Source organism: Nansenia antarctica, assembly GCF_963989245.1.
Source record: "Nansenia antarctica genome assembly, chromosome: 5".
In the NCBI taxonomy this organism is placed as follows: Eukaryota; Metazoa; Chordata; class Actinopteri; order Argentiniformes; family Microstomatidae; genus Nansenia; species Nansenia antarctica.
Genome location: NC_137690.1, coordinates 26,114,886 through 26,139,325, shown reverse-complemented (window position 1 = coordinate 26,139,325; position 24,440 = coordinate 26,114,886). Strand labels below are relative to the sequence as shown.

At 45.1% G+C, this 24,440-nt stretch overlaps 1 protein-coding gene across 1 annotated transcript in view; it reads left to right on the top strand.

The window, feature by feature from the left end:
* The first annotated feature begins 3,786 nt into the window (after nucleotides 1-3,786).
* smarca2 (SWI/SNF related BAF chromatin remodeling complex subunit ATPase 2) overlaps nucleotides 3,787-24,440 on the top strand; it is a 60,850-nt gene continuing 40,196 nt past the window's right edge. The window contains exons 1-7 of the mRNA XM_080530683.1: nucleotides 3,787-3,857; nucleotides 6,353-6,614; nucleotides 6,889-7,024; nucleotides 7,787-8,137; nucleotides 16,986-17,078; nucleotides 17,517-17,766; nucleotides 21,170-21,296. Of these exons, the coding sequence (XP_080386809.1) occupies nucleotides 6,387-6,614; nucleotides 6,889-7,024; nucleotides 7,787-8,137; nucleotides 16,986-17,078; nucleotides 17,517-17,766; nucleotides 21,170-21,296 (1,185 nt within the window). The 5' untranslated portion in view covers nucleotides 3,787-3,857; nucleotides 6,353-6,386. The remainder of the gene's footprint in view (nucleotides 3,858-6,352; nucleotides 6,615-6,888; nucleotides 7,025-7,786; nucleotides 8,138-16,985; nucleotides 17,079-17,516; nucleotides 17,767-21,169; nucleotides 21,297-24,440) is intronic.

Genomic DNA, 24,440 nt, shown 5'->3' with positions numbered 1-24,440 from the left:
GGACGTCCCTAAGACGGCCGTAATCACGCCATTTGGACTCTTCGAGTTTCTGCGGATGCCGTTCGGCCTGAAGAACGCGGCGCAGACCTTCCAACGCCTCATGCACTCGGTGCTCCGGGACCTACCATTCCTCTTCGTCTACTTGGATGACATCCTCGTCGCAAGCACCACGGAGGAGGAGCACCTGTCCCACCTCCGGGCCCTTTTCACACGGCTCAGCCAACATGGGCTGATTGTCAATCCGGCGAAGTGTGAGTTCGGACGGAACACCATCGACTTTCTCGGGCACCGGGTCTCCGCAGAGGGGGTGACCCCCCTCCCCTCGAAGGTGGAAGCTGTCTCTGCTTTCCCGCGCCCCAGCACAATCAGCGAGCTCAAGGGGTTCATCGGGATGGTAACCTTCTACTATCGCTTCCTCCACCACATCGCTCACATCCTGCGGCCTCTGTACGATGCCCAGAAGGGCAAGACTCTGAAGCAGCCGGTGGACTGGACGGCGGAGCGTGTCAAAGCCTTTCAGGACACCAAGGCGGCCCTGGCCCGCGCTGCCATGTTGGCCCACCCCTCGCCCTCGGCACCCACTGCTCTCACCACGGACGCCTCTGACTTTGCTGTGGGAGCGGTGTACGAACAGTGGGTTGGGGACGCCTGGCAGCCTCTTGCATTCTTCAGCCGCCAGCTGTCTCCCAGAGAGCAAAGGTACAGCACATTCGACAGGGAGCTCCTCGGGCTGTGGCTTGCTGTCAGACACTTCCGTTTTTTACTGGAGGGCCGCGAGTTTACGGCCTACGTGGACCACAAGCCACTCACGCACGCCATGTCCAAGGTGGCGGAGCCGTGGTCCGACCGCCAACAGCGCCAGCTCGCCTACATATCCGAGTTCACCACAGACATCCAGCACGTTGCTGGGAAGTCCAACCAGGTCGCGGATTGTCTCTCCAGGGCGGTGGTTGGTGCGGTCCAACTGGGTTTGGACTACGCGCGCATGGCTGCAGACCAGGCCGCCGACCCCGCCGTCCAGGCTCTCAAGTTGTCGGACACAGGACTGCGCCTAGAAGAGGTGGTTTTCGGTGACACAGGGGCCACGCTCCTGTGCGACGTCTCCATGGGTCAGCCACGACCGGTGGTCCCCACCAACTGGAGGCGCCCCGCCTTCGAGGCGATACACGGCTTGTCTCACCCTGGTAGGAAACCGTCCTCACGGCTGGTGTCAGAGAAATTCGTCTGGCATGGGCTCAAGAGGGATGTGAGGGCCTGGGTAGACACGTGCATCGCCTGCCAGCGCGCCAAGGTGCATCGACACGTCAAGGCCCCCCTGGAGCAGTTCTCTGTGCCTGAGCGGAGGTTCGATCATGTAAACGTGGACCTGGTAGGGCCGCTGCCCCCCTCGCACGGATACACCTATCTCTTTACCATGGTGGACAGGACGACTCGCTGGCCGGAGGCAGTTCCGCTCTCCTCAACGACAGCCCCCGACCTGGCCCGGGCGTTCATCGCGGTGTGGGTCTCCCGCTACGGCACCCCTGCTGATCTCTCCTCTGACCGTGGCTCACAGTTTACTTCAGAGCTGTGGGCAGCGGTGGCGGAGAATCTGGGGGTCAAGCTCCACCGCACAACCGCCTATCACCCGCAGGCGAACGGGCTCTGTGAGCGTTTCCATCGATCCATGAAGGCCGCCCTTCGAGCCAGCCTCACGGACAGCGACTGGCTTGACAGGCTGCCGTGGGTCATGCTGGGGCTCAGGACAGCGCCTAAGGAGGACCTCCAGTCGTCGTCCGCTGAGCTGGTGTTTGGACAGCCGCTGCGGGTCCCCGGTGACTTCATTCCCAAGTCAACGGAGCCCTGGTCCGCCGCCGCTCAGCGCGCCTCCCTGCTGGACAGCGCCAGGACCTTCGTCCCGGTCCCGACTACGCAGCATGGTGTCCCTACTTCGAGGGTGCCCCCGGAGCTGCACTCAGCGAGGTTCGTTTTCATTCGTCATGATGGCCACAGGACTCCACTACGTCCTCCTTATGACGGGCCTTTCCGTGTCATCGAGGCCGGAGCCAAGAACTTCATGGTTGACATGGGGGGTAGGCCTGAGTGTGTGTCCGTTGATCGCCTCAAACCGGCCCACTTGGACCTTGAACTGCCCCTGGACTTGGCCCTGCCACCGCGCAGAGGCCGGCCTCCAGTCCTACCTCCCCTGCCGCGCCCTGGCCATTCCCCCCTCCGACCCCGACAACCCCCCGCAGCTCGCGAGCCCCCGGTCGTCACTGCCCCCCGTCCTTCCCTGCAGGAGGACGTGATGGGCGATGTCACACCTCCTCCCGCACCTCCTGACTTTACCTACGATCGTAGGGGCCGGGCCATACGCCCTCCTCGCCGTGAGGATTTCCAATATTGAGGTGAACACTGGGGGGGCTGGTGTAGTGACTACATTATGGGTTCATGTTCTCCTCTTACTGTTGGTTGTGTAGTGGGAGGGAACCAGTTCTGGCACTAGGGGCAGAGGGGAGGATTATTAAGGTTGCAACTTCCTGTTTAGACACAACAGTTTTGGTGATCTATTTTCTGGTCCTGTACTGAGAGTACAAGTTGTTATTTTGATTAAACAGTTATCATTACGTTGCCTACGTCTTTCCTTTTTCCTCCGGCACTACAGTATAGTGGATAGTGTAGTATAGTGGATAGTGTACATAGCCTTTATTTATGTAAACCAGCTCTTTTCCCTTCTTGTTTTTAGTTTTTTTTTTCCTAGCACCAGGGGAGCCCCCCCTCCCAAATTTCGTTGTTTGGTACCTGTACTATATCAATGACAATAAAGACCATTCTTTAGTTTAGGAGATGCAGTGACTTCGCTTCAAAGGCAGCAGACGGCTAAATGACAACTCACATCGTGGATGTGAAAACAAGTCAAATCGCCGTCTGCTCTTTTTGTTTCATACAGTAAACTGTAAGTAAATAAGGATCTTCTCTCAGGCCCGATTTCAGTCAGCCTTCTGAAAGATGTCAGCCAAAAACCTCCACTAGCATTCAAGTGACCCCGCATTCACACTACTAGCTTAACTATCATTAACATTATTTTCTCAAACTCAAATGATTTATCGCCTTTCAAAAACACAATTGAATAAATGTCAGAAATGCCACCACCACAGCACAGCTAATTCAATTATGCGCGGGTCACGTGAATGCGAGTGGGTTTTTTTCCTCACTCCGGTGGCCAACTTTAGTAATGCTGACTGAAATTGGGAAGAACCAATTCTTTCCGGTTTACTGTACTCCGATACATTTTTTTTAGCAGACGCCAATACTCGTAGAAGTCTTCAAATCAGCAATGTGAGTCGTTGTCTATCCTCCGGCTACATTGAAGCTAAGTCACCGCATCCATCGTGCCTCCCAATGTGTAACTAGACGTCTACAACATCCAAATGTGACAGTCAGTGTAGTCACTCACAGATGGGGGGAAGTGGCCTAAAACGTCGCTACCGGTGGACCGCTTCCTTTGAGTCTTCGACACATGTTAAATCACCATAATGACAAATGTAACATTCAATACGTGATGGTAAATATGAACAAATCTGTTCCGAATTGTGCCCACGCACTTGAAATCCCTTTCACTTTTTCCAGTTGTTTCTAAGCTCAGACACCCGCCCTGGACGGAGACAGTTGAAGACGGACGTGTTGTTAAACCAATCATCTCATCAAACGAGCTGTGTTTCCTGTGTCTCGACCAATCAGAGACTTTCTAACGCAAAAAAATAATGAACTTGAGGATGTCAGCGAAACAGAAGGGGAGGGAGTGCAGATGGCAGTCATATTTTGAAGCAGTAATGTGATTTCTAGACCATCAATTCGGTTTAAACTGTACCATAAAGGTAAACTGAGTTTACATTCATTGCTTTCATGGGCATCTAAAAGTTCGCATTGGCTTTGGTGTCATTGTCATAAGGTATTTGGACAGTTAGCTGCCGCTAACTGGGCTAACAACATTAGCTGTGCTGTGCTGTAAGGTTGCTAAGATGAAGAAGTTGTAGATTTTTGATATGTCGATTTCCAGTTTCCAGTTTTTGGTAGTTTACGAATATACTTTTCTTGAATTGTAATAAATGCAATTGTATTTAGATGATCACATTTCACAGGCTAACTTAAACTTCCCGAATATAACACCGAATATAACACCATGTTGAGACCAGTTGAGTGAGTAGCTGGTTAGCAGCAGTTAGGGAAGCCATCATCCAAATCACTTTGGTTCTTCCCCAAAATGATGTCTTTCCTTCATGTTTGCGATCTGACATATTGTAGCTAAAATGCTAACTATTTTTCATAATTCTGTCAAGCTTCCCCGTACTGCAGAGGTACATTTTAGGTTACTGGAGTTAGTTATTGGACATGTAACAAATCAGTGTTGAAAGACTGCAATAGGCCCGCTCGTAGCTATTTATTTTTTTGCTGAGGACATAACCGATCCCCAAATATTCAGCCTAGTAGGCCTACGGAAACATGGCATGTTAAGTCACATGTCGAAGTGGTGTTTAGTTTGATATTTTGAGCTGCTGAAACTAAATGATGTCATTGTTCATGTGCAATTTGTGATGCCTGTCACACATCAGCATGGACGCAGTGTTGACATCAGCATGTGTTGACACTGTGGTCAGCTGGGAGGCGTTGTCACACACACACACACACACACACACACACACACACACACACACACACACACACACACACACACGCACACACACGCGCACACACACACACACACACACACACACACACACACACACACACACACACACACACACACACACACACCTTTTGTTATGCAAATCTGACACACTTCACTCTGCTTTGTAGGTTGTTGTAAAGCCCTTCAAGTTTTGTTTTAGTTTTATGGAGCGATAGAAAGTATTGCAACATGCAATGTACCTGTCTTTCCTGTTTTTATCTTTAATGAATGTGGTTGGATTGGAATATCTTAAGAGGTTTCAGCAAGTGTTCAAAAGGCCTATTCGTTTTTCAAACATGAACATTTTTTCATTTAGTAACCTCTTCATTAAGACTGAATAAACACTTAGGGGTTGGCTGGTTTCCCAATCCTTTGAACATAGGCCTAGTTGTTAGTCCAGGAATAGGCTGAATGTGGGCCACAGCAACTGGTTCTAACTCTTAAAGGTCCAGTAGATAACATTGAAGCTTTCTAAAAGCTTCATAATGGTTGTAATGGCTGGTCTGACCAATTCTGGATTTTTCGGTCTGATACCCGGGGGCTAAATTCACCAGTAACCGATATATCTGCCGATTGGATATTTGAAAATATGTATATTTTCTAGCACAGTTTACATAAGAAAATAATGGCAACAAGATGTTCTTAAAAGATGACAGAGGATATGCATACAATGTATCATAGGAACCTAATGTTTGGGCCAATCATTGTCATTTTGTAAATATCACATCTGTATGGCAATCATTCAGTCTCATTCATCCAAGTTTTGTCTAAATTGTCCCAGTGGTGTCGCAGATCAAGGGTGACGACATACAAACTTTTGTAGAGCCAAAGGCGGGCTAGAATAAACCATTAGTGGAAATGACAGAAAGTGGGCAGGGGGTATTCTACAGTATTTTTTTTACAGTGCATTTTTTTACATATTTTGTAAATGAAATATAACTGAGTATAACAAACATAATTCAGTGGATGATCAAACTGTCTCACAGCAAGTTAGATTGAACAGCAAATCACTGATATGAAGCACTGAACATTTGAAATGATCTTTTGGCTAAGTAACATGCACATAAAAGAAATACATGTTGCTCTATTCATCAATTGAGGTCATTTCAGGTCTTTATTGAGATGGATGTTTGTCTAACCAACATTAAACTTGACAACACCAATCCAACTTTAAAATTGAACTGACTGACCCTACTTAAAGCACTCCTATACAGATGTTTAATAATATTTAGATGTTAAACATGTTTTAAAGCACATTTTACACACTCTATCTATTAATCTATCTATCTATCTATCTATCTATCTATCTATCTATCTATCTATCTATCTATCTATTAATCTATCTATCTAGCTATAGGCTAGTCCAAACCATCTTTTAACTTGATCAACTACCAAAATAAGACTTTGCAAGCCCACAAAGTTTCTCCAGGAACTTCCTTTTCTAGTTAGGGATGATGTTGTTGTTTTAAACTTCAAACAGAATTTTGCCATGGTGGTCACAGGTGGTAGATTTCCAACAAACTTACTCCTTGCTCCTTGAATTAAAGATGTGAGAAAATGGTTACATTTGTTGCCAGTAGCAGTGTAGCCCAATTGTCAAATAAGTATGACCGATTAATCTCACCATCTCCTCATTCTCTAAAGCTTTCCAGCTGACTGAAGTCAACTAGTAGCGCAGATGTCCACCCCTACGGACCCGACAGGTGGTATGTCCCGTACCGGTCCTTCTCCGGGGCCCGGGCTATCTCCAGGCCCCATCCTCGGACCCAGTCCTGGCCCAGGCCCATCCCCAGGCTCCGTGCACAGTATGATGGGCCCCAGCCCTGGCCCCCCTAGCGGGTCCCACTGTATGCAGGGTCAGGGGGCAGGAGAGTACCCCCAGGACAACATGCATCCCATGCACAAGGTACCAGCACACCCACCTCACCACGCACTGCTACTGTATGTTAGCTGTTTAGGCTACAACATGTTGTCAGGAATTAACATATTTAATTTATTGAGCTATGTACTGTAGGCCTAATATCACCCCTACAAGGAGTAGTCTAATTAGGTACATTAGGTACTGCTGCTGCACAATACACAAGCATGAAGAGGTTGAATATCTGATGAGAATTTATAGTTTATAAATCTACATTACGAATTACAAAACATTTGTTGTACATTTTAAACTCTGATTTCAGCCCATGGAAGGGATGCATGAGAAAGCCATGGGTGAAGACATGCACTATGGTCAGATGAAGGGCGTTGGCGTTGGGATGAGATCCCTCCACAGTGGCATGGGTCCTCCACAGAGTCCTATGGACCAGCACAGTCAAGGTAATAATAATAATAATAATAATAATAATAATAATAATAATAATAATAATAATAATAACCTTTATTTGTATAGCACTTTTCCTGGAAACGTTGAAATGTAATGTTAAATGTAATGTTGAAAGGTAGAAATGGTCTTTTCAAATTCCACCCATCTCAGCCTGGCACTACCAACATACAGGGCTCAATGGCCACTTTGTTTGATTCGTGATTGGGGTCAATTTAATTACAATTCAGGATGTTTTTAAAGTCATATGACAATAACCAATCTTTTTACATTTCCAGTATAATGTTAATAAAGAAAGCACATCTGAGGGCTATACTAAAAATCGAGCTATGGGAGTTAGCGAGCTAACTTTGACGAAATGTAGCTCCAACTCCGGATTACCCATGTTAAGGTGGCCCATCCTTTAGCCAAGTAAATTACTATAGCAACATATCCTGGAGCTCTAACCCGTTCTGGGGCAGGCTAACTGCAGATTATCCAGAATGTATGCCCCATATCATGTGGCCAAAATCATACCCCCTCTTATATTATCATGTGCTAAAACATTGGCCAAATTATCGCTGATACATTTAATGAGGATGACATTTTCATCTCACAGTCTTTTCATTTCACAAATTAATTGAATTGAGTGTGTGAATTGAGTGTGGTGCTAAACTATTATTTGTTATCCATGCACATTCTGGTACTGGTTTCAACAATTGATATCACTGCTGTGTATATATAGCATATATTCTAACAATATATTGTTTCTCCTGTAGGATATATGTCCCCTCACCCTTCCCCCATGGGCGTCCCTGAGCATGCCTCCAGCCCGATGTCTGGGGGTGGTCCCACGCCCCCCCAGATGCCCCCTGCCCAGTCGAGCCCTATGATGCCCATGGACCCCCAGACATCCATCCCCATGGGTCAACAGCGTGGCTCTTCCTCCTTCAGTCCGGTCCAGCTACAGCAGCTTCGGGCCCAGATCCTGGCCTATAAGATCCTGGGTCGTGGGCAGCCTCTACCAGAGAACCTCCAGCTGGCTGTGCAGGGCAAGAGGAGCCTGCCCACCATGCAGCAACATCAGCAGCAGCAGTCGGCCAGCGGCAGCCCCTTCAACAGGCCTCCGGGTAAGTGTCTGTCGCTGAGGGGAACAGACATTTTACCCAAGAGGGCACATCTGAGGTACCATCTGGGGTCAGTGGTGCATAGGAGAAACAGAAACTGAAGTAGAAAAGTGAACAGGACTTTCTGCAGACGGTCACCATGTTTATCCAAATAATACAAATTATATTAAAAGGTGCAACGACTTGGCCACATAGTCCTTTCTCAAGATAAAGGCAAAGCAAAAGCTTGTTTCTGAGGAACTTAGACAGGTCTAGACCTCATTTGACTATACAATGAGTACAAGAGCTGAGCCAATGCAAAGGTACAGATCAGTAGGGTTGGGTGATATAAACATTACTTATACTTATAACTTATACAAACGTTAACCTGCGCTTAGCGGGTGTGTATTGGCAGTGTATGTATTGAGTGGATAGACAGAGCAGAGCCAAATCATGGCTTGAATGGGAGTTAATTAGTCAAAAAAGAAAATGATCCAAATAACTAAATCGGCTTATTTGTAGCCTGACACAAGCTACTGAAGCTGCAAAAGTAAATTAAAACTGAAACTAGCTTAGAAGCACAACCAACTTTAGAGTAACGGTTGACTCTGTTGGAAAGCGGGAGCAGCAAAGATGTGTGTCTGAGAGTGTGTGCAGCAGAGGAGAGGCAGAACAGCAGAGAGGAGAGAAAAAGATATAGCAGGGCTTGACATTAAGCGTTTTCAGGTACTTGTCCTTTGGACAACTGAATTTATCTTTTACTTGTCCGAGAGCTCAAGTTACTTGTCCAATTACAAAGATTTTGAAAAAGCAATATATGTTAGTGCAAATAACTAATTTGACTACTATTGATTTGATAAGGATGTATCATTTATTAAAAACAAACAAACAATAATCTAAAACAATATAAAACAAATAAAATATTAAACAATATTTTGTAATTATGAAAAACTATTATGAAGGGGTAATCAGTGATTTCTTTTAGATTAAATTTGGCCACAATAGACATGAATATTTACGAATATTGACCAAAAATGCTTTGGGTAAGTATTCCACCCCTCCCTCCCCAATGGAAGCAATCTTATTTGCTAGCTTTTGGATAGTATCCTATATTCAAATTGAGAAATCTTCCTCCAGCACCATCCTAAACCCCCAAGGGTTGAATCCTGCTGACAGTTTCACTGGTGGCCGTTTCTTCCTCAAATTGTCCAACTCAATTGAAACGTTCTCACTCTCTTAGCTTCAAATAACGCCTTTGCTGGTGTTGTGCTGTTTTCCGACTCCCCCTTCGTATAACTTTTTAGTACTTAACTATTACGTATTTAAGTGCTCTCGTAGTTCATTATTGTGGATGTTACAGCGTACATTTTTGGTTAGTGCCATTCTGAAGTTCACGCGAGAGAGAGAGAAAGAAAGTTTCAGCCTCAAATGGACACAGGTTTAACTAAAGAAAAACGCATCACAACTTGAATAAGTGAAATTATTCTTTATTTATAATGTTTTATTTGTATTTTATTTATAAACCCTAAAATGATAAATATGTACCTGATATAAATATATCCTGTCATGAAGGAGGGCGCCCACTTGACAACCCAAAGGATGCCATCGCTCATTTGAACACCACAGAGTCTCATCGGTGCCTTAAGTATGTATGTATCGAGGGATATCAACATCTAGTCCTACATAACAGATCTGATCATCTGGTGAACCAGTGACTGCTGTGAAAGCGCAGCTGGCAACAAGGGAAAGACCTTGCGACAGCATGGAAAGACAGCTGGCAGGAGGGAATAGACCCCAACGGGGCCGCCATGGGCTAGCTACCCGTGGTGGCGGGATCCAGCACGAACAGTGTATGGGTCCCACCCAAACTTGGCTACGAAAAATACTAAGAAGAAAATACCCCCTGAGCCTGCGAGAGCGGGGGCTGAAGATGGCTCATCGGCAGACAACCCGGTAACGAACACAGGAACGGAACAGACTACGAGATTGATGATCAGCATACCTGAGGCTCCGACAGCTACAGCAGGACACACGCTCCAGAACTGCGTATGTGGTTGGACAAAGGTTACTTCCACCCATGGCCTGAAGATACACCAGGGCAAGAAAGGGTGCCTAAAGAAGGGTCAACAGGGAAGTCGCATCGACAGCTACTTTTTGAGAAGCAGGCAGAGTCAGTCGACTGAAGTTCAGCAGCAGGACACACACCACAGTCTGCAGGACATCAACACCCCTGTCCCAGAGGAGGAAGAACAAGGCACATGAGAGCAACCTGAATCCAACACATCACGACCACCAGCAGAGAAGAAGATCCAGGGGCGAAGGCCATTAGTCAAGTGGCCAAAGTCCTGCAACAAGACGCTGTGGAAGGAGGTCAACACTGATCTCTGCAACATCCTAGAAGGGATCAGAGGCACCACCATGAAGAAGTTGGAGAGAATGGGCAACCTCATCTATGCCTATGGAGTGGAACAGTTCGGAGTGGTCGAAGGCAAACGTTCTACTCAGTCAATTCCCACCAAGTCCAGAAGGCAGACAGAAATAGACCGACTAGTCAAGGAGAGGAGGCAGCTGAAGAAGCAATGGAGGAAGGCCACAGAGGAGGAGAAGGAGGGAATAAACCTGCTGCAGGAAGAGATTAAGAGCAGGCTTGCAACACTAAGGAGAGCTGAAAACCTCCTGAAGAGGCGCAGAAGGAAGGAGCAAACAAGATCACGCTTCTACAAAGATCCTTTCAAATTTGTGAAGACTCTCTTCACAAAGGAGAAGAGCGGAAGTCTCTCAGTGGCAAAGGCCCACCTGGAAGAACATCTGAAAAAGGGCTGCACAGATGACCGACACCAGGAAGAGGTCACGCTCCCACCTGACATGCCACCAGTCAATCCACCAGAGCACAAACTCGATATCAGTCCACCCAGGTGGAGTGAAGTAGACAACACTGTGCGTAGAGCAAGGGCCGCGTCAGCTCCAGGTCCCAACGGAGTTCCATACAGGCTCTACAAAAACGCACCAGATGTCCTGAGATTCCTCTGGAAGCTGATGAAAGTTGTGTGGCAAAAGAAGGCGATACCAACGTCCTGGCGGAGAGCCGGAGGGATCCTTATCCCCAAGGAAAAGGACTCAACAGAAATCGGACAGTTCCGGCAGATCAGCCTTCTAAATGTCGAGGGAAAAATCTTCTTCAGCGTGGTCGCTCATAGGCTGGCAGGATACCTGCAAAGAAACAACCTGATTGACACGTCAATCCAGAAAGCAGGCATCTCAGGCTTCTCAGGGTGTGTCGAACATGCTAGTGTCATCTGGCATCAGATCCAGGTCGCCAAGAAGGAGGGAACGGATCTCCACGTGGTGTTCCTGGATCTCGCGAATGCCTTTGGCTCAACCTCCTGTGGACAGCCTTCGACTACTTCAGGATCCCACCAGCTCTCACAACCCTTGTCAAGGCCTACTTCCAGGACGTCCAGCTCTGCGTGACCACAGCAGAGTACACCACAGCATGGCAACATCTGGAAGTGGGAATCATGGCCGGCTGCACCATCTCCCCGCTGGCCTTCACCCTGGCCATGGAGGTCATTATTCGGGCCTCTCGATGGGTGGTTGGCGGACAGCGAATAAGACCTGGGCTGAGGCTGCCACCGATCAGAGCCTACATGGATGACCTCACAACACTCACCACGACCAAGGCTTGCACAGTACGGCTACTAAGCAAGCTCCAGGAAAACATTGAGTTGGCTCGCATGAAGATCAAGCCGAGCAAGTCCAGAAGCATCTCCATTGTCAAGGGGAAGCTGTCAGACCACCGCTTCCACATTGGCAAAGAACCCATTCCAACGGTCTCCGAGAAGCCTGTGAAGAGCCTAGGTCGTTGGTATGATGCCTCCCTCAAAGATAAAGAGCAAGTAGAGCAGCTCAGGAAGGAGGTAGCCAGCGGCCTGGAGAACATCGACAGAACCCTGCTTCCTGGCAAGCTGAAGCTCTGGTGCATGCAGTATGGACTACTTCCACGTCTCCTGTGGCCACTAACCCTTTATGAAGTTCCTCTCTCAAAGGTGGAAAAGCTGGAGAGACTGGTCAACTCATATGCAAGGAAGTGGCTTGGCCTTCCCAGGTGCCTCAGCAGCATTGGGCTCTACGGCAAAGGGATGTTACACCTGCCCATTTCCAGTCTGACAGAGGAGTACAAGTGTGCCAAAGTCAGACTGGAGATGATGCTTCTGGATTCGAATGATCCATTTGTAGCCCAAGCTGCCCCCATCCTGGCCACTGGGAGGAAGTGGACCCCATTGGCTGCAACTGAGCAGGCAAAGGCAGCACTCAGACACAGGGACATTGTGGGCCGAGTGCAGGAGGGGAGGAGTGGTCTTGGCCTCGGGATTAGTACACCGGCCTGGAGCAAGGCCAATCCATCTCAGAGACGCAAGCTGGTGGTCCAGGAGGTACGTCGGGAAGAGGAAGCAGGAAGGCGCGCACAAGCTGTGGCGCAGGCAAAGCAAGGGCAGTGGATGGCATGGGAAGGAGTGGAAAAGAGGAAGATCTCCTGGAAAGATCTGTGGGAGATGGAGGCATTCAGAGCAAGCTTCACCATCAGGGCTGCCTACGATGTCCTGCCTTCTCCTGCAAACCTAAGCCAGTGGTATGGCGAAGACCCCACGTGCCCTCTATGTCAAAGTCCAGCAACACTGAAGCACATCTTAGTGGGATGCAAGACCAGCCTCACCCAAGGCCGTTACACCTGGCGGCACGACCAGGTGCTAAGGTGTCTTGCAGCAGTGCTGGAAAATCAACGGACAAGTGTGAACGCCCTTCCTCCCCCATCATCCCGGTGGCAGCCAGCACCATTTGTTCGGGAGGGCGAGGGTCAAGCCAGCCTCACCACCATAAGACCAGACACTGGGCAGCTGGGCAGAGCACGGGACTGGAAGCTGCTGGCAGACTTGGACAAGAAACTCTGCTTCCCAGCTGAGATCGCAGCCACCAACCTGCGACCAGACCTTGTGCTGTGGTCAGCCTCGCTCAAGCTTGTTTACATCATCGAGCTCACTGTGCCCTGGGAGGGTGCAGTGGAGGAGGCCTACGAGCGGAAGAGGCTGAGGTACACTGAACTCGCAGCAGATGCCCAACAACAAGGCTGGACAGCGAAGGTACGCCCAGTGGAAGTAGGCTGCAGAGGGTTCGTAGCCATCTCAACATCCAGGCTACTCAGGGAGATGGGAGTGCGAGGGAAGACCCACCGGCAGGCAATCAAGGACCTCTCCAGGGCTGCTGAAAAGGGGAGCCAGTGGCTGTGGATGAAGAGAAAGGACTCGACCCGGGCGTTCAAATGAGCTGATCGCATCTAGGGAGTGAACCTGGGACGCTGGGATTCACTGCTGAACCCTCTGGAGGTGTCGTGGGCTTATCAGCGAAACATTCATGAAGGAGGGCGCCCACTTGACAACCCAAAGGATGCCATCGCTCATTTGAACACCACAGAGTCTCATCGGTGCCTTAAGTATGTATGTATCGAGGGATATCAACATCTAGTCCTACATAACAGATCTATCCTATAACTAACATATTTCTACTAACTACTAAATTAATACATTTAAATTATTCAAAGACAGAACAAATTATTCATTCAGATAGGAAGCCCATCTCCAAAGCCAGGTCCAGAATCCCTGGAATGACCTCCAGTTTCTCCATCTCTTCCTCAGTGAAAAGCAGCTGCTGGTTTGAGCTCACACACTGTTTCTTCTGAGGAGGCACCATCAATTCCTCCTGGGCCTTTCTCTTCCTCAGCTGTGTTACTGTGCTCTTGTTGACCTCTCTCTCCATGGAGCGTACCCGCATAGCGCTGTCCCTCTGCTCTAAGAAGAAGCTGAACATACACCCCCTTGTCTCCTCAGGCAGGTAGTGGAGAACCATTGGGTCGTGCTGTAACAGCCAGAGGCAGTACTCTTGCTCAGAGATGTAGCGGTGGAACTGGTTCTGCTGGCACTGCTCGATGTAGTCCCACTCTTGGAGAAAGAGGTCTATGTGCTGCACAGGACCAGGCACTAGAATACACATTCAATATTGGTTAACAAGTTACATTGACTTTACTCAAATTGGTAAAACAATGTTTATTTTATTTTATTAAAATGTGAACAAATCAGTGAAATAAGACATGAAACTATTCCTACTTTCAAAATCAATGTTGTAGAATTTGACACTCACCATTTGATGGTGGCAAAGGAAGATGCTGTCTTCTTTGTGCCATGCGTGGTGCAAGCTGATGATGTTGCTGGACTCTTGGAGACTCTTGGAGAAAGAGGTCTATGTGCTGCACAGGACCAGGCACTAGAATACACATTCAATATTGGTTAACAAGTTACATTGACTTTACTCAAATTGGTAAAACAATGTTGTTGTTTTTTAATTAAAATGTGAACAAATCAGTGAAATAAGACATGAAACTATTCCTACTTTCAAAATCAATGTTGTAGAATTTGACACTCACCATTTGATGGTGGCAAAGGAAGATGCTGTCTTCTTTGTGCCATGCGTGGTGCAAGCTGATGATGTTGCTGGACGTAAAAGCTCATTTCTGAAGATTTATAGAATATAGCTTGGAGCAATACGTTTCAGGTCTAGTCTTAGGGTTGTTACCACCAAGACTGAATGTTGGTGCTTATCAACCAAACATTGTAACTCCAACATTCTAGAATCAATGCCAATTATTTTGAATCAAAACCAACTCTTGACAACCACATTTTTGGAATGTTGGAAGGGTTAATCTTTCATCAACATCATCATGTTAAATGTCACTAGGAGAGAGGGAGGGAGAGAGATGGGGGTCAAATACAAGGACAAACAAAGGATTCCCTTAGGAGGGCTGGAGGAGGGTTAAGGCCAATGCACACGGCGTGCGATTTTGTCACACCGCCGAATTCGATTCCATTGTTTTGAATGAGACAATGCACACGGCGTGCGATGCGATATTGTCGCACGACAACATTCGATTCTCAATTCACATTCATTCATTGGTGTGAATTGAGAATCGAATGTTGTCGTGCGACAAAATCGCATGCCGTGTGCATTGGCCTTTACAGTTCGGCCCATGAGAGAGATGTTCTGAGCCTGTTCACTCGTCAGTAATACACCCTGCAAAGAGAATGAACGCCCGCTGCAATATTGTGTGATCATACTGGGGAGATTCTGTGTAACCCAGATTAATGTTTATATTGAGTGACTTTATGATGACGCTACCCAGCCCTGGGAACTACACACACTCACCAGGTGCACCAAAACAAAAGCTATGTCCACCCATTTCTAGTTTTCACTTTCATTTCTAGTTTTTCTGAGGAAACTAAGCCATGTTATTTCATCGTGTGTGTGTGTGTGTGAGTGTAAGTGTGACTAATGACTATGTGAACACAGTATGTGTGAGTGTGTGTCTGTGTGTCTTCAAGTTCAAAGTGTCTATATCATTATACAGGATACAAGTATACAATATGTCTATATCATTACACAGGATACAAGTATACAATATGTCTATATCATTACACAGGATACACTATGTCTATATCATTACACAGGATACAAGTATACAATGCAACAAAATACTTGCGACAGAGCAACTCTTCAACAATACAACAGCATACAACAAGAATCAACAACAATGGTTAACCTCAAATTTGTTACACGTCTCTGTTATGGCACTGTCTCAGAGCACACTAACTTTGAGATTGATTAGGCCTAGATTAACAATGACTGACACAGACCTATTTGCATATGTTATTATTTATGGTACAATAGGCCTATTCAATAATATATTCCTTACATATAAGGACAGATTTGTCTTTGAATCACTGAATACAAACAGGTAACCTATTGCATTTGGTTACAACCTATAGAGCCGTTAGTCACCTCGTCCTGTCTGCAGTTACATTTTTGGACAGGTTAGGTAGTGGAGTACAGCCTTTAGGGAATGACCGTTTCAGGGTCAAGATATTACGCCCCAGTAAGGCAGGAGGTCAAATATTTCCCTATGTAGTTAATAGACTGAAGGAGCCTTAGGCCTAACTGACTGAGCTTAGTTTCACAATCAATACATTGAGCAACCTAGCTATCTACATTGCAAAAACAATAGCAAGCATGTTTAGAATTTACTGAATTTTTATGTTTCACCACTGATAAAGACATATATGGTCAAGGTGCTTGCTTTCTGAGTTTGTTGATGAGATGAGAAGTATCTCAGTTTATCGACGTTACCCATAGGTGCCTGGGCCCCCTTCTTATTTTTTAATTTGTTAAATCTCAGTATCTCAGTAAATTAATATTACACAGTTTTGGACATCCACGTGACTGGTTTTGACTGCTTGGAACACCATAGACTGCAGTGCTGAATATCGCATGGTTTCTTACTGCATCTGTACGACAAACAACAACAACAACAAGCTTTACCTAACAATCTGGGGTTTTGCATGATTAGAAGCAATTTAGTAGGCCTACATTATTGGTTGGGGTGGAAACGACTGCAATTGATACAAAAGAAGGGGACAGTTTATGAGCTAATGTACAGTAATTGCAGTGACTGCAATCAGGACAAAACCTTGATATTACGACTGGGAATAATCATCATCTGAGTGGTGGGGCGATAGAGAGGCTGTGGAATTGTGTTAGAGAGCAGGAATCTGAGTGAGCGAGCACAAGATACTTTGATATGCGACTGTGTAATTGCGGAGCTGGGGCAATATCAAATTCAAGTTAATTACAGGCTGTTTGATTATAAAAACCATGACGCTTCATCAGAATGGATACAGAGGGCCACATTTTCCTGGGAGATGACTCCTAGAGCCTCTCTCCCTCGCTTTTCTCTTCTAAAAGGTTGATCAAAATGTTGATGTGTTTGCAGGTATGCCCCTGGGCAGTCCTCAATCAGGCCCTTGTCCTACCCCAGCTATGCAAGGACAAGTTCAGAGTACTGGACCCAAACCTTGGCCTGACGGTCAGTCTGTGTGTGTGTGTGTGTGTGTGTGTGTGTGTGTGTGTGTGTGTGTGTGTGTGAGTGTGTTTTATTATGTTATTTATTATGTGTAAGAAAAGACTTCTATTCTCTCCTCCATGTATTAGCCTACCTCTTACTTGGTACTGTTCAGTATAGTGTGGGAGTTTGATGTGACACCTCAAAACCCTACACTATATTGCTTTGAAATTGGTGTGAAATAAACAAGTGAGGGAGCATTTGAAGTAAAGCACTTACAGTAAGTGTACCATTTATTCCCCCTTGACCTCAACGGATGTGCATGCCTGTCTAGTTATTAGCCTTGGAATATTCCAGTATTATTAGTATAATCCCTCCAGTATCCCTCCATCGTCTGACCTTGTCTGCTTGAAAATGTAAGAAAAATATGATTAAAAAACATGTTCATTATGTCATTTCCAGGCCAGAGTGGGGAAGCTCCCAGCACCCCCCAGAAGCACCTGGCTCCACTCACCAGTGGTCGACCGTCCCCAGTACCCCCCCAGGCCCCGGCTGTGCCACCAGGACCCATGCCTGGTCCCTCCATTACCCAGCAGCCCCCAGGGCAGCCGTCGCCTATCATCCAGCTGCAGCAAAAACAGAACCGTGTCACGCCTATTCAGAAGCCCCAGGGGCTGGACCCAGTGGAGATTCTGCAGGAAAGAGAGTACAGGTAATTCTCCCACTCCACCAGCCCTCCATACCAGACAATAGTTAGTTTGAAGTAACTTCTTGAAGCATAATAACTGCACATTCGGTACAGATTCCAATAGCGTGTAATGTTTACTTGTCTAATTTCACATACACTCTTTGGTAACACTTAAAATAATGTTGACACAATTTCCATATGAAACCATATTGATTATGTGTGTTAATCTTCATCACTATCTTTTAGGCTAATCTAATTATACAGTTTATTGTATAATGATAATGGACCATTCATTTTAGATAACGGTATGATCAGAACAAGTATTGTAATTGGCCAAGAGGTGATCGAAGCTGTGCTTTATTCCGTGAAGTAAGTACCAGCAAAGTACCAGCTATGACGTTATATTGGTATGAATATACAGTGCACTGCACTCCCTACTGTAAGTCATGTAAAGAGTAAGCATTGTGTCTTCTTTTAGCTCTATACTCCAACAGCTTGGATTTGAAATCAAACAATTACGATGGGGTCAAAGTAGAGATTCTCAGCTTTAATTCAATGTTTTTTCAGATCAGGTTCACCATTTAGAAAGTACAAAATAGTTAAATTAAAGAAATATGAAAACCTCCCTAGTTGCTATGGTAGTATGTTTTGGGTAATTGTCTTACTGTATGATGAAGCACCATCCAATGAATTTGGAGGCAATTTCTTGTACTCAGCAGACAATGTTTCTATACACTTCAGAATACATTTTGCTCCTGCTGTCTTGTAACATCATTAATTAAGACAAGCTAGCCAGTCTTGTGGCAGCTATACATGCCCAAACCATAACCTCCCTTTGCTCTCACAACAGCCTCAATTCTTTGTTTCATTGATTCCACAAGATAATGGAAACATTCCTTTGAGATTCTGCTCCATGGTGACATGATTGCATCATGCAATTCCTGAAAGATTTTTCATTTGCACTTTCAAGCTGTTCAACCTTCTACCACTTCCCAAAGGTGTTCTATTGGATTTGGTGACTGGGAAGGAACACTGACGAACACTGAACTCATTATCATGTTCATTAAACCAGTTTGAGACGACTTTTGGAATGTTTTCTTGGCACACTCATAGTCATTTTCTGTTGCCGTATAGAGCTAAAAGAAGACAAAATATGTCCTCTTTCCAATACGTATGGAGGGCGCACGGATAACTGTGGCTGTTCATCCCTCTAATAACCTATATCCTCTTGTTGCCCCTGAATAAGTCAGAATAGCTTCACAAGAATAAACACATTTTGTCTTAAGTTGATTCGTGATCCCCACTGGGTCTGGGGCTTTACCTTGCCCTTTAATTCCATGCTTACTGACATCATGGGGATACGTAGAGATTAATCACTATGTGTGTGAGAGAAAGAGGCCTTTTACTTCCACCTTTTACTTGCCGGAGGGCTCACTATTCCTCAGTAGCTTGGTAGTCCTCAGAAGGTTTTGCTTTCATTATCTCCACCTCGCACCCCTGATTAATAACAGACACAACCTCATGCCTCCCCAGGCCTCTCTGAGAGCACAGGATGATTTAAGAGAGCTGCCTTTTTCTAACCCTGTGTTGCTAATTAGTGTATTGCTCAAACATCGCATGGGGTTTTGATAGGGAAGAAAAGAGAGCATTCTATAGGCAATACTGCCTGAAAACAACCCCCCTCCAATGTTTTGAAGTATATTTATTCATATCAATGTTTGCAAGACATAATACTTTGGCCCTTCATGAATGATTTGCAATATTCCCTAACTGTTGTTTATCTGCCATGTAGTTTAGCAGTATGTACTCTATTGATTTATGTGTTCAACTCAAGTCTCTAGGGTCGATTGATTTTAATTCAGTTTCTGCTGAATTGCACCATGAATGAACCTTTGCCTCTGGGATTGGGTATTATACATAGGTTCTACCTTGAAAGCAAATATACTACACACAGTGCCCTGTGTAAGTCATGGGTCAGTGAAGATTCTTTTCCAAAAGTTTGGATTTGAAATCAAACAATTTCAATGAGGTTGTAGACAGTAGAGACTCAAGAAATGCAATTAATGCAATAAGTGGCTGAAGTCTGCGACCCATTGACCCCACCAGACACTGGGTATTTTCTCTGGTGATGCTCTCAGGCCTTTACTGCAGTCATTTGCAGTTTTTTTTAGGTCTTTTTGCCTAAAATCTGGAAATTACATGCATTTGATTTAAATCTGAAGATTTAAGATTTCAGTCAAGAACTTTCCACTTTTTGGTACTGAAAAACTCCCTAATTTCTATGGAAATACGTTTTGGTTCATTGTGTTACTGTGTGGTGAAGCTCCATCCATTGAATTTTGAGGTATTTGCTTGTGCTCGTGCAGACAAGATGTACACTTCCGTACACTTGATCATACATTCTGCTGCTGCTGTCAGCAGTTACATCATCAAGTTAGACAGTTCTAGATGCAGCTATGTATTTCCACAGATGAGGTGGTACAGTATGCTGTACATCTTGGGCAGATCCTTTTTTCTTTCAGCTCACTGGTACATAATAATATGTGACACAGTCTGATCATTTGGTCCTCATGTCGGGATTTGATGTAATGATCAGACTTTTCTTTCGGAAAATGTGAATACATTTCCGCGTTGTTAAAAATCAATGACACATTGCTAGTCAGCTAACACAGCTTGTTTTGTGAGCCTGCTAACAATGTAAAGTAGTGTTATAGAGTTGGGGATTACTCACTAGTGAGTTTATGTTGTGATTCTCAACAATGTTGAAACGTAGTTCCGTGTTTCAAAAGAAAAGTCTGAACATTTTGATTTCTTGACGACATGCAGACCAAATGATCAGACTATGTCACATATTTACAGTGGGGGAAATACGTATTCAACACATCAACAACTTTTTAATTCAGCATATTTCCATTGCAGCTATACATGAAATTTAGACCAGACATTGGTATTAACTCAATACAACTATGCAGCTAAAGAAATTGTAACATTCTAATCCATAAAAAAGCTAATAATAAAGCAATAAAGCAATAAATCTACTGAAGCATACACTGTCACTGAATTCAGCCCTTTCAACTTGTCATTAAAACATAGCAATAGCTGCCTAACTATGGTATGGTGGTATGGGATTTGGGCTTTGCACAGTGAACAAAGCACTATATTATTTGGTATCTGCTTAAAGTATCCCCACACTTTTTGGAGGAACCCTCCTCAGCACAGACAACAGGGTTTGCCTCCGCCATCTTCAAAACAAAGCAACACGTCAAGAATATGCAAATATACTGATTTCCATAATCAACGTCATCAATTACATTGAATTGTTGCAGCCCTACATAGTTAACATTCTTAGTAAACTTGAATGCGGTTTGCCTTTATATGCTACTTTTGTGAATTTCTTCCAAAAATTCAAAATGTTCCTTCTCCAAAGGTTGCAGGCTAGGATTGCCCATAGGATCACAGAGCTGGAGAGTCTGCCTGGCTCTCTTCCTCCTGACCTGAGGACTAAAGCCACCGTGGAACTGAAGGCCTTGCGACTGCTCAACTTCCAACGCCAGGTACAGAAAAACACAACAATGTCCCCACAAGCTGCTGCATTTACCCAGACACAAATTAATTCATCTAAAGACAGCAGAACATAATTTTCATATCCCAAACAGCCCTTAATAGCACTTTTATCATTGGAAACGATATACCGGTACAGTGCCCTGCATATGTACCGTAATGGGACAGTGAAGGACATTTGTTCTTCTTTTGCCTCTACACTCCAAAGGTTTGGATTTGAAATCAAACAATTAATTAGTAGAGGTTAATGTAGAGATTTTCATCTTTTATTTAATGGTATTTGTGTATATTGGTTTCACCATTTGTGAATTACAACGCCTTTACAATATAATACAATCCTTTGCATGCAATAACTGTTTGAAGCCTGTGACCCATTGACTCCACCAGATGAGGGGTATCTTCTCTGGTGATGCTCTGTCAGGCATGTACTTCAGTTGTTTGTATGATGATGTTTTGCCTTAAGTCTCCCCTTCAGCAAATGAAATACTACATGATCAATAGGACTGAAATCTGGAGATTTCCCCCTTTGATGGCATATGACACCCGAAATTTAACTAAAGTTCAGCCGCAAAGTTGTTGCACTGTTGTCCTATATCAGTGCACACTAGGGCTGCACGATTTGGGGAAAAAAATCTAATTGCGATTATTTGGACAGATATTGCGATTGCGATTTAAGTTGCGATTATTATTTTTTAAAGCCACCCAACAGAAGTTTTGGTAAAATGCGGCAATATCTCCGGCTAGTAAGGTTGTATCAACGTGCAGTTTGTTTGTACGTCTTCAGGGGACTTAGGAGCACAAATTGGCTCCCGTCTCTAGCAGCCCCACAGCCCGAGTTACGAGTGAAAGAACTAAACTTACATGAAACTTACATTGGATTGCTTTAAAGTCAAGCTTCAGTTTAAGATTCACTGTGTAATAGATTTAAAACATGTGATGGAGCATTACTAACCTGACTCAGGTGGTTTGTTTCACACAACCATCTAGGAAAGCTCCATTGGAAGCTGTTTGAAAAAGGACAGGATTGGATGAATCTGTCTATCACCTATTTTCAGAGAGCATTACATTATTAATTAAATAAAGTGATAATAAAAATGATCCAGTAAAAAATAATAGGTCCTTTCTGTAAACATTGAAATAGATAAAACGCAGAACAAATAAAATAGTTATTCCCTGTCATCTCTACTTCTCAACACAAATGTTTATCTTTACAGATTTTTGGTCAAGAAAACCAACATGTCAACCTTTGCTGGTTTCAGACATGAACGCTGACAAGTGACCACGTTGCCTCCAGCACTAAACACTCTTTCTGATGGGGAACTTGTGGCTGGTATACACAAGAATTTGCGAGCCAGCATGCTCAGCATCGGAAAGTTAACACAGTGAACCTTCCACCAGGCCAGGGGATCCTCCTCTCCATCGATGGTGGGAGTCATTAGGTAGGTGTTCACCTCAGCTTCTATGGCACCCATCAACTGCGCAGTGGTTGAAGCAGGGGGCACAGCAGTGCTTCTCTTAAAGAAGCTGCCCAATGACCGCTTTGCCTTCTTTGCAGTGGATGGCTCTGCCTCTCCTGCACTCTGAAGCACAGCGTCTGTGGTGCTGGCATGAGCCATCTTCTCCTGCAAAACAAAGAGATGAGTGTAGAGATGAGAGCTGTTAAGTTTTGCATCAATGTAATTCTAAGCAATTGGCCATTTTATGTAAACATTTAAAAAATTGCCGATCAATGAAATCAAAATACAATATCATTGCATGTGGCATCTTGTGTTCACTAAACTGCACATAAATACAAGTTACCTTTCGTGCCACCTGTTCCATTTCGATCTTCACTCTTGCTTTGATGTCTGGGACATTCTCTGCACTCATGTATTCTGTCTTGAATCTTGGATCAACGAACGAAGTGATGTCCATAAGCTCCTGTATGTAGAATCATTAGAGAATAGTTAACTCAGAGAATCTACATTGTATGCCTCCAAGCTTATCAATTCCTTTCATTAATATAGGCATGTTTTTCTAATTGCATTCTCAGAGATAATAAAACAGTTGAAACCATATCAATTCCCATCCCTACCTGTGTGGCTGGGTCGCTGTATTTATTCTCCATGTAGCCAAGGACCATTGACTTTATTTCCTTGGTAAGGGCTGTGTCCTCGTCATTTGCAGCCAGAGTTGATGTTTTCAGGAGATGAAGGACTGGCTTCAGGTACGATACGCTTACATAAGCTTCACCAGAGAGGGCATCTGTGAACTCCTGGAGAGGACGCAGGACGTTGTTGATGGATTCAAGGACATCTATGTCCTGCCAACTGGGGACCAGGTGACGCGTCTTCCTGTCTTCAGAGAGAACCTGAGACAAGGCCTTTCTCTGCTCCAACACCCTCCCGACCATGTTCTGCCTTGAGCCCCATCTTGTTGGACACTCTGTGATCAACGAGTGCATCGGCAGATGCAACTCTCGCTGGGCCTCACTCAGTGCAACCTTCTTTTTCCAACTGTGCGAGAAATGGCAAACAATAGACTTACAAAGTCCTGTTGCCCGACTTATACGGTCTTTCACGGTCTTCTCTTTCAGAGCATTTTCTGAAAAAGAAAATCATGAATCAAAACATTATTTGTGGAAGGTACAGTATTGCATTTTTCAGATTGAAAATGTAATAACAATAATTCTGAAACTGAGAGGGGTGAGAGAGAGAGGAGAGAGCATTGGGAGGGAAAGAGAGGGAGAGAGAATAGCATTTTTACACTTTTTAAATATTTTTTAAATACACTTACCAATGGCAAGATGCAGCCTGTGTCCAAAGCACTGAAGCCTTGTCCATTGATTCAGTTCCACAGCTTTTACAACATTTGATCCGTTATCAGTGGTGATGCACGTCTGATCCTCTTCCTTCAGACCCCAGTTGGACAAGGACTCTCTTAGTCCACGGGCAATATTCTCTCCCGTGTGGTCAGCAGGAAAGTATACCGTTTGCAGGCAATGACTCTTCAACTCAAAGTCGTAATTTATGAAGTGCACGGTGAGACTGAGATACGGCTCGGTCGTCCTGCTCGACCACAGATCGGTTGTTGTCACATAGTACTGGACATTTTTCAGCTCCGTCTCAAGTTTCTTCCTACATTCCGCGTACATTTCT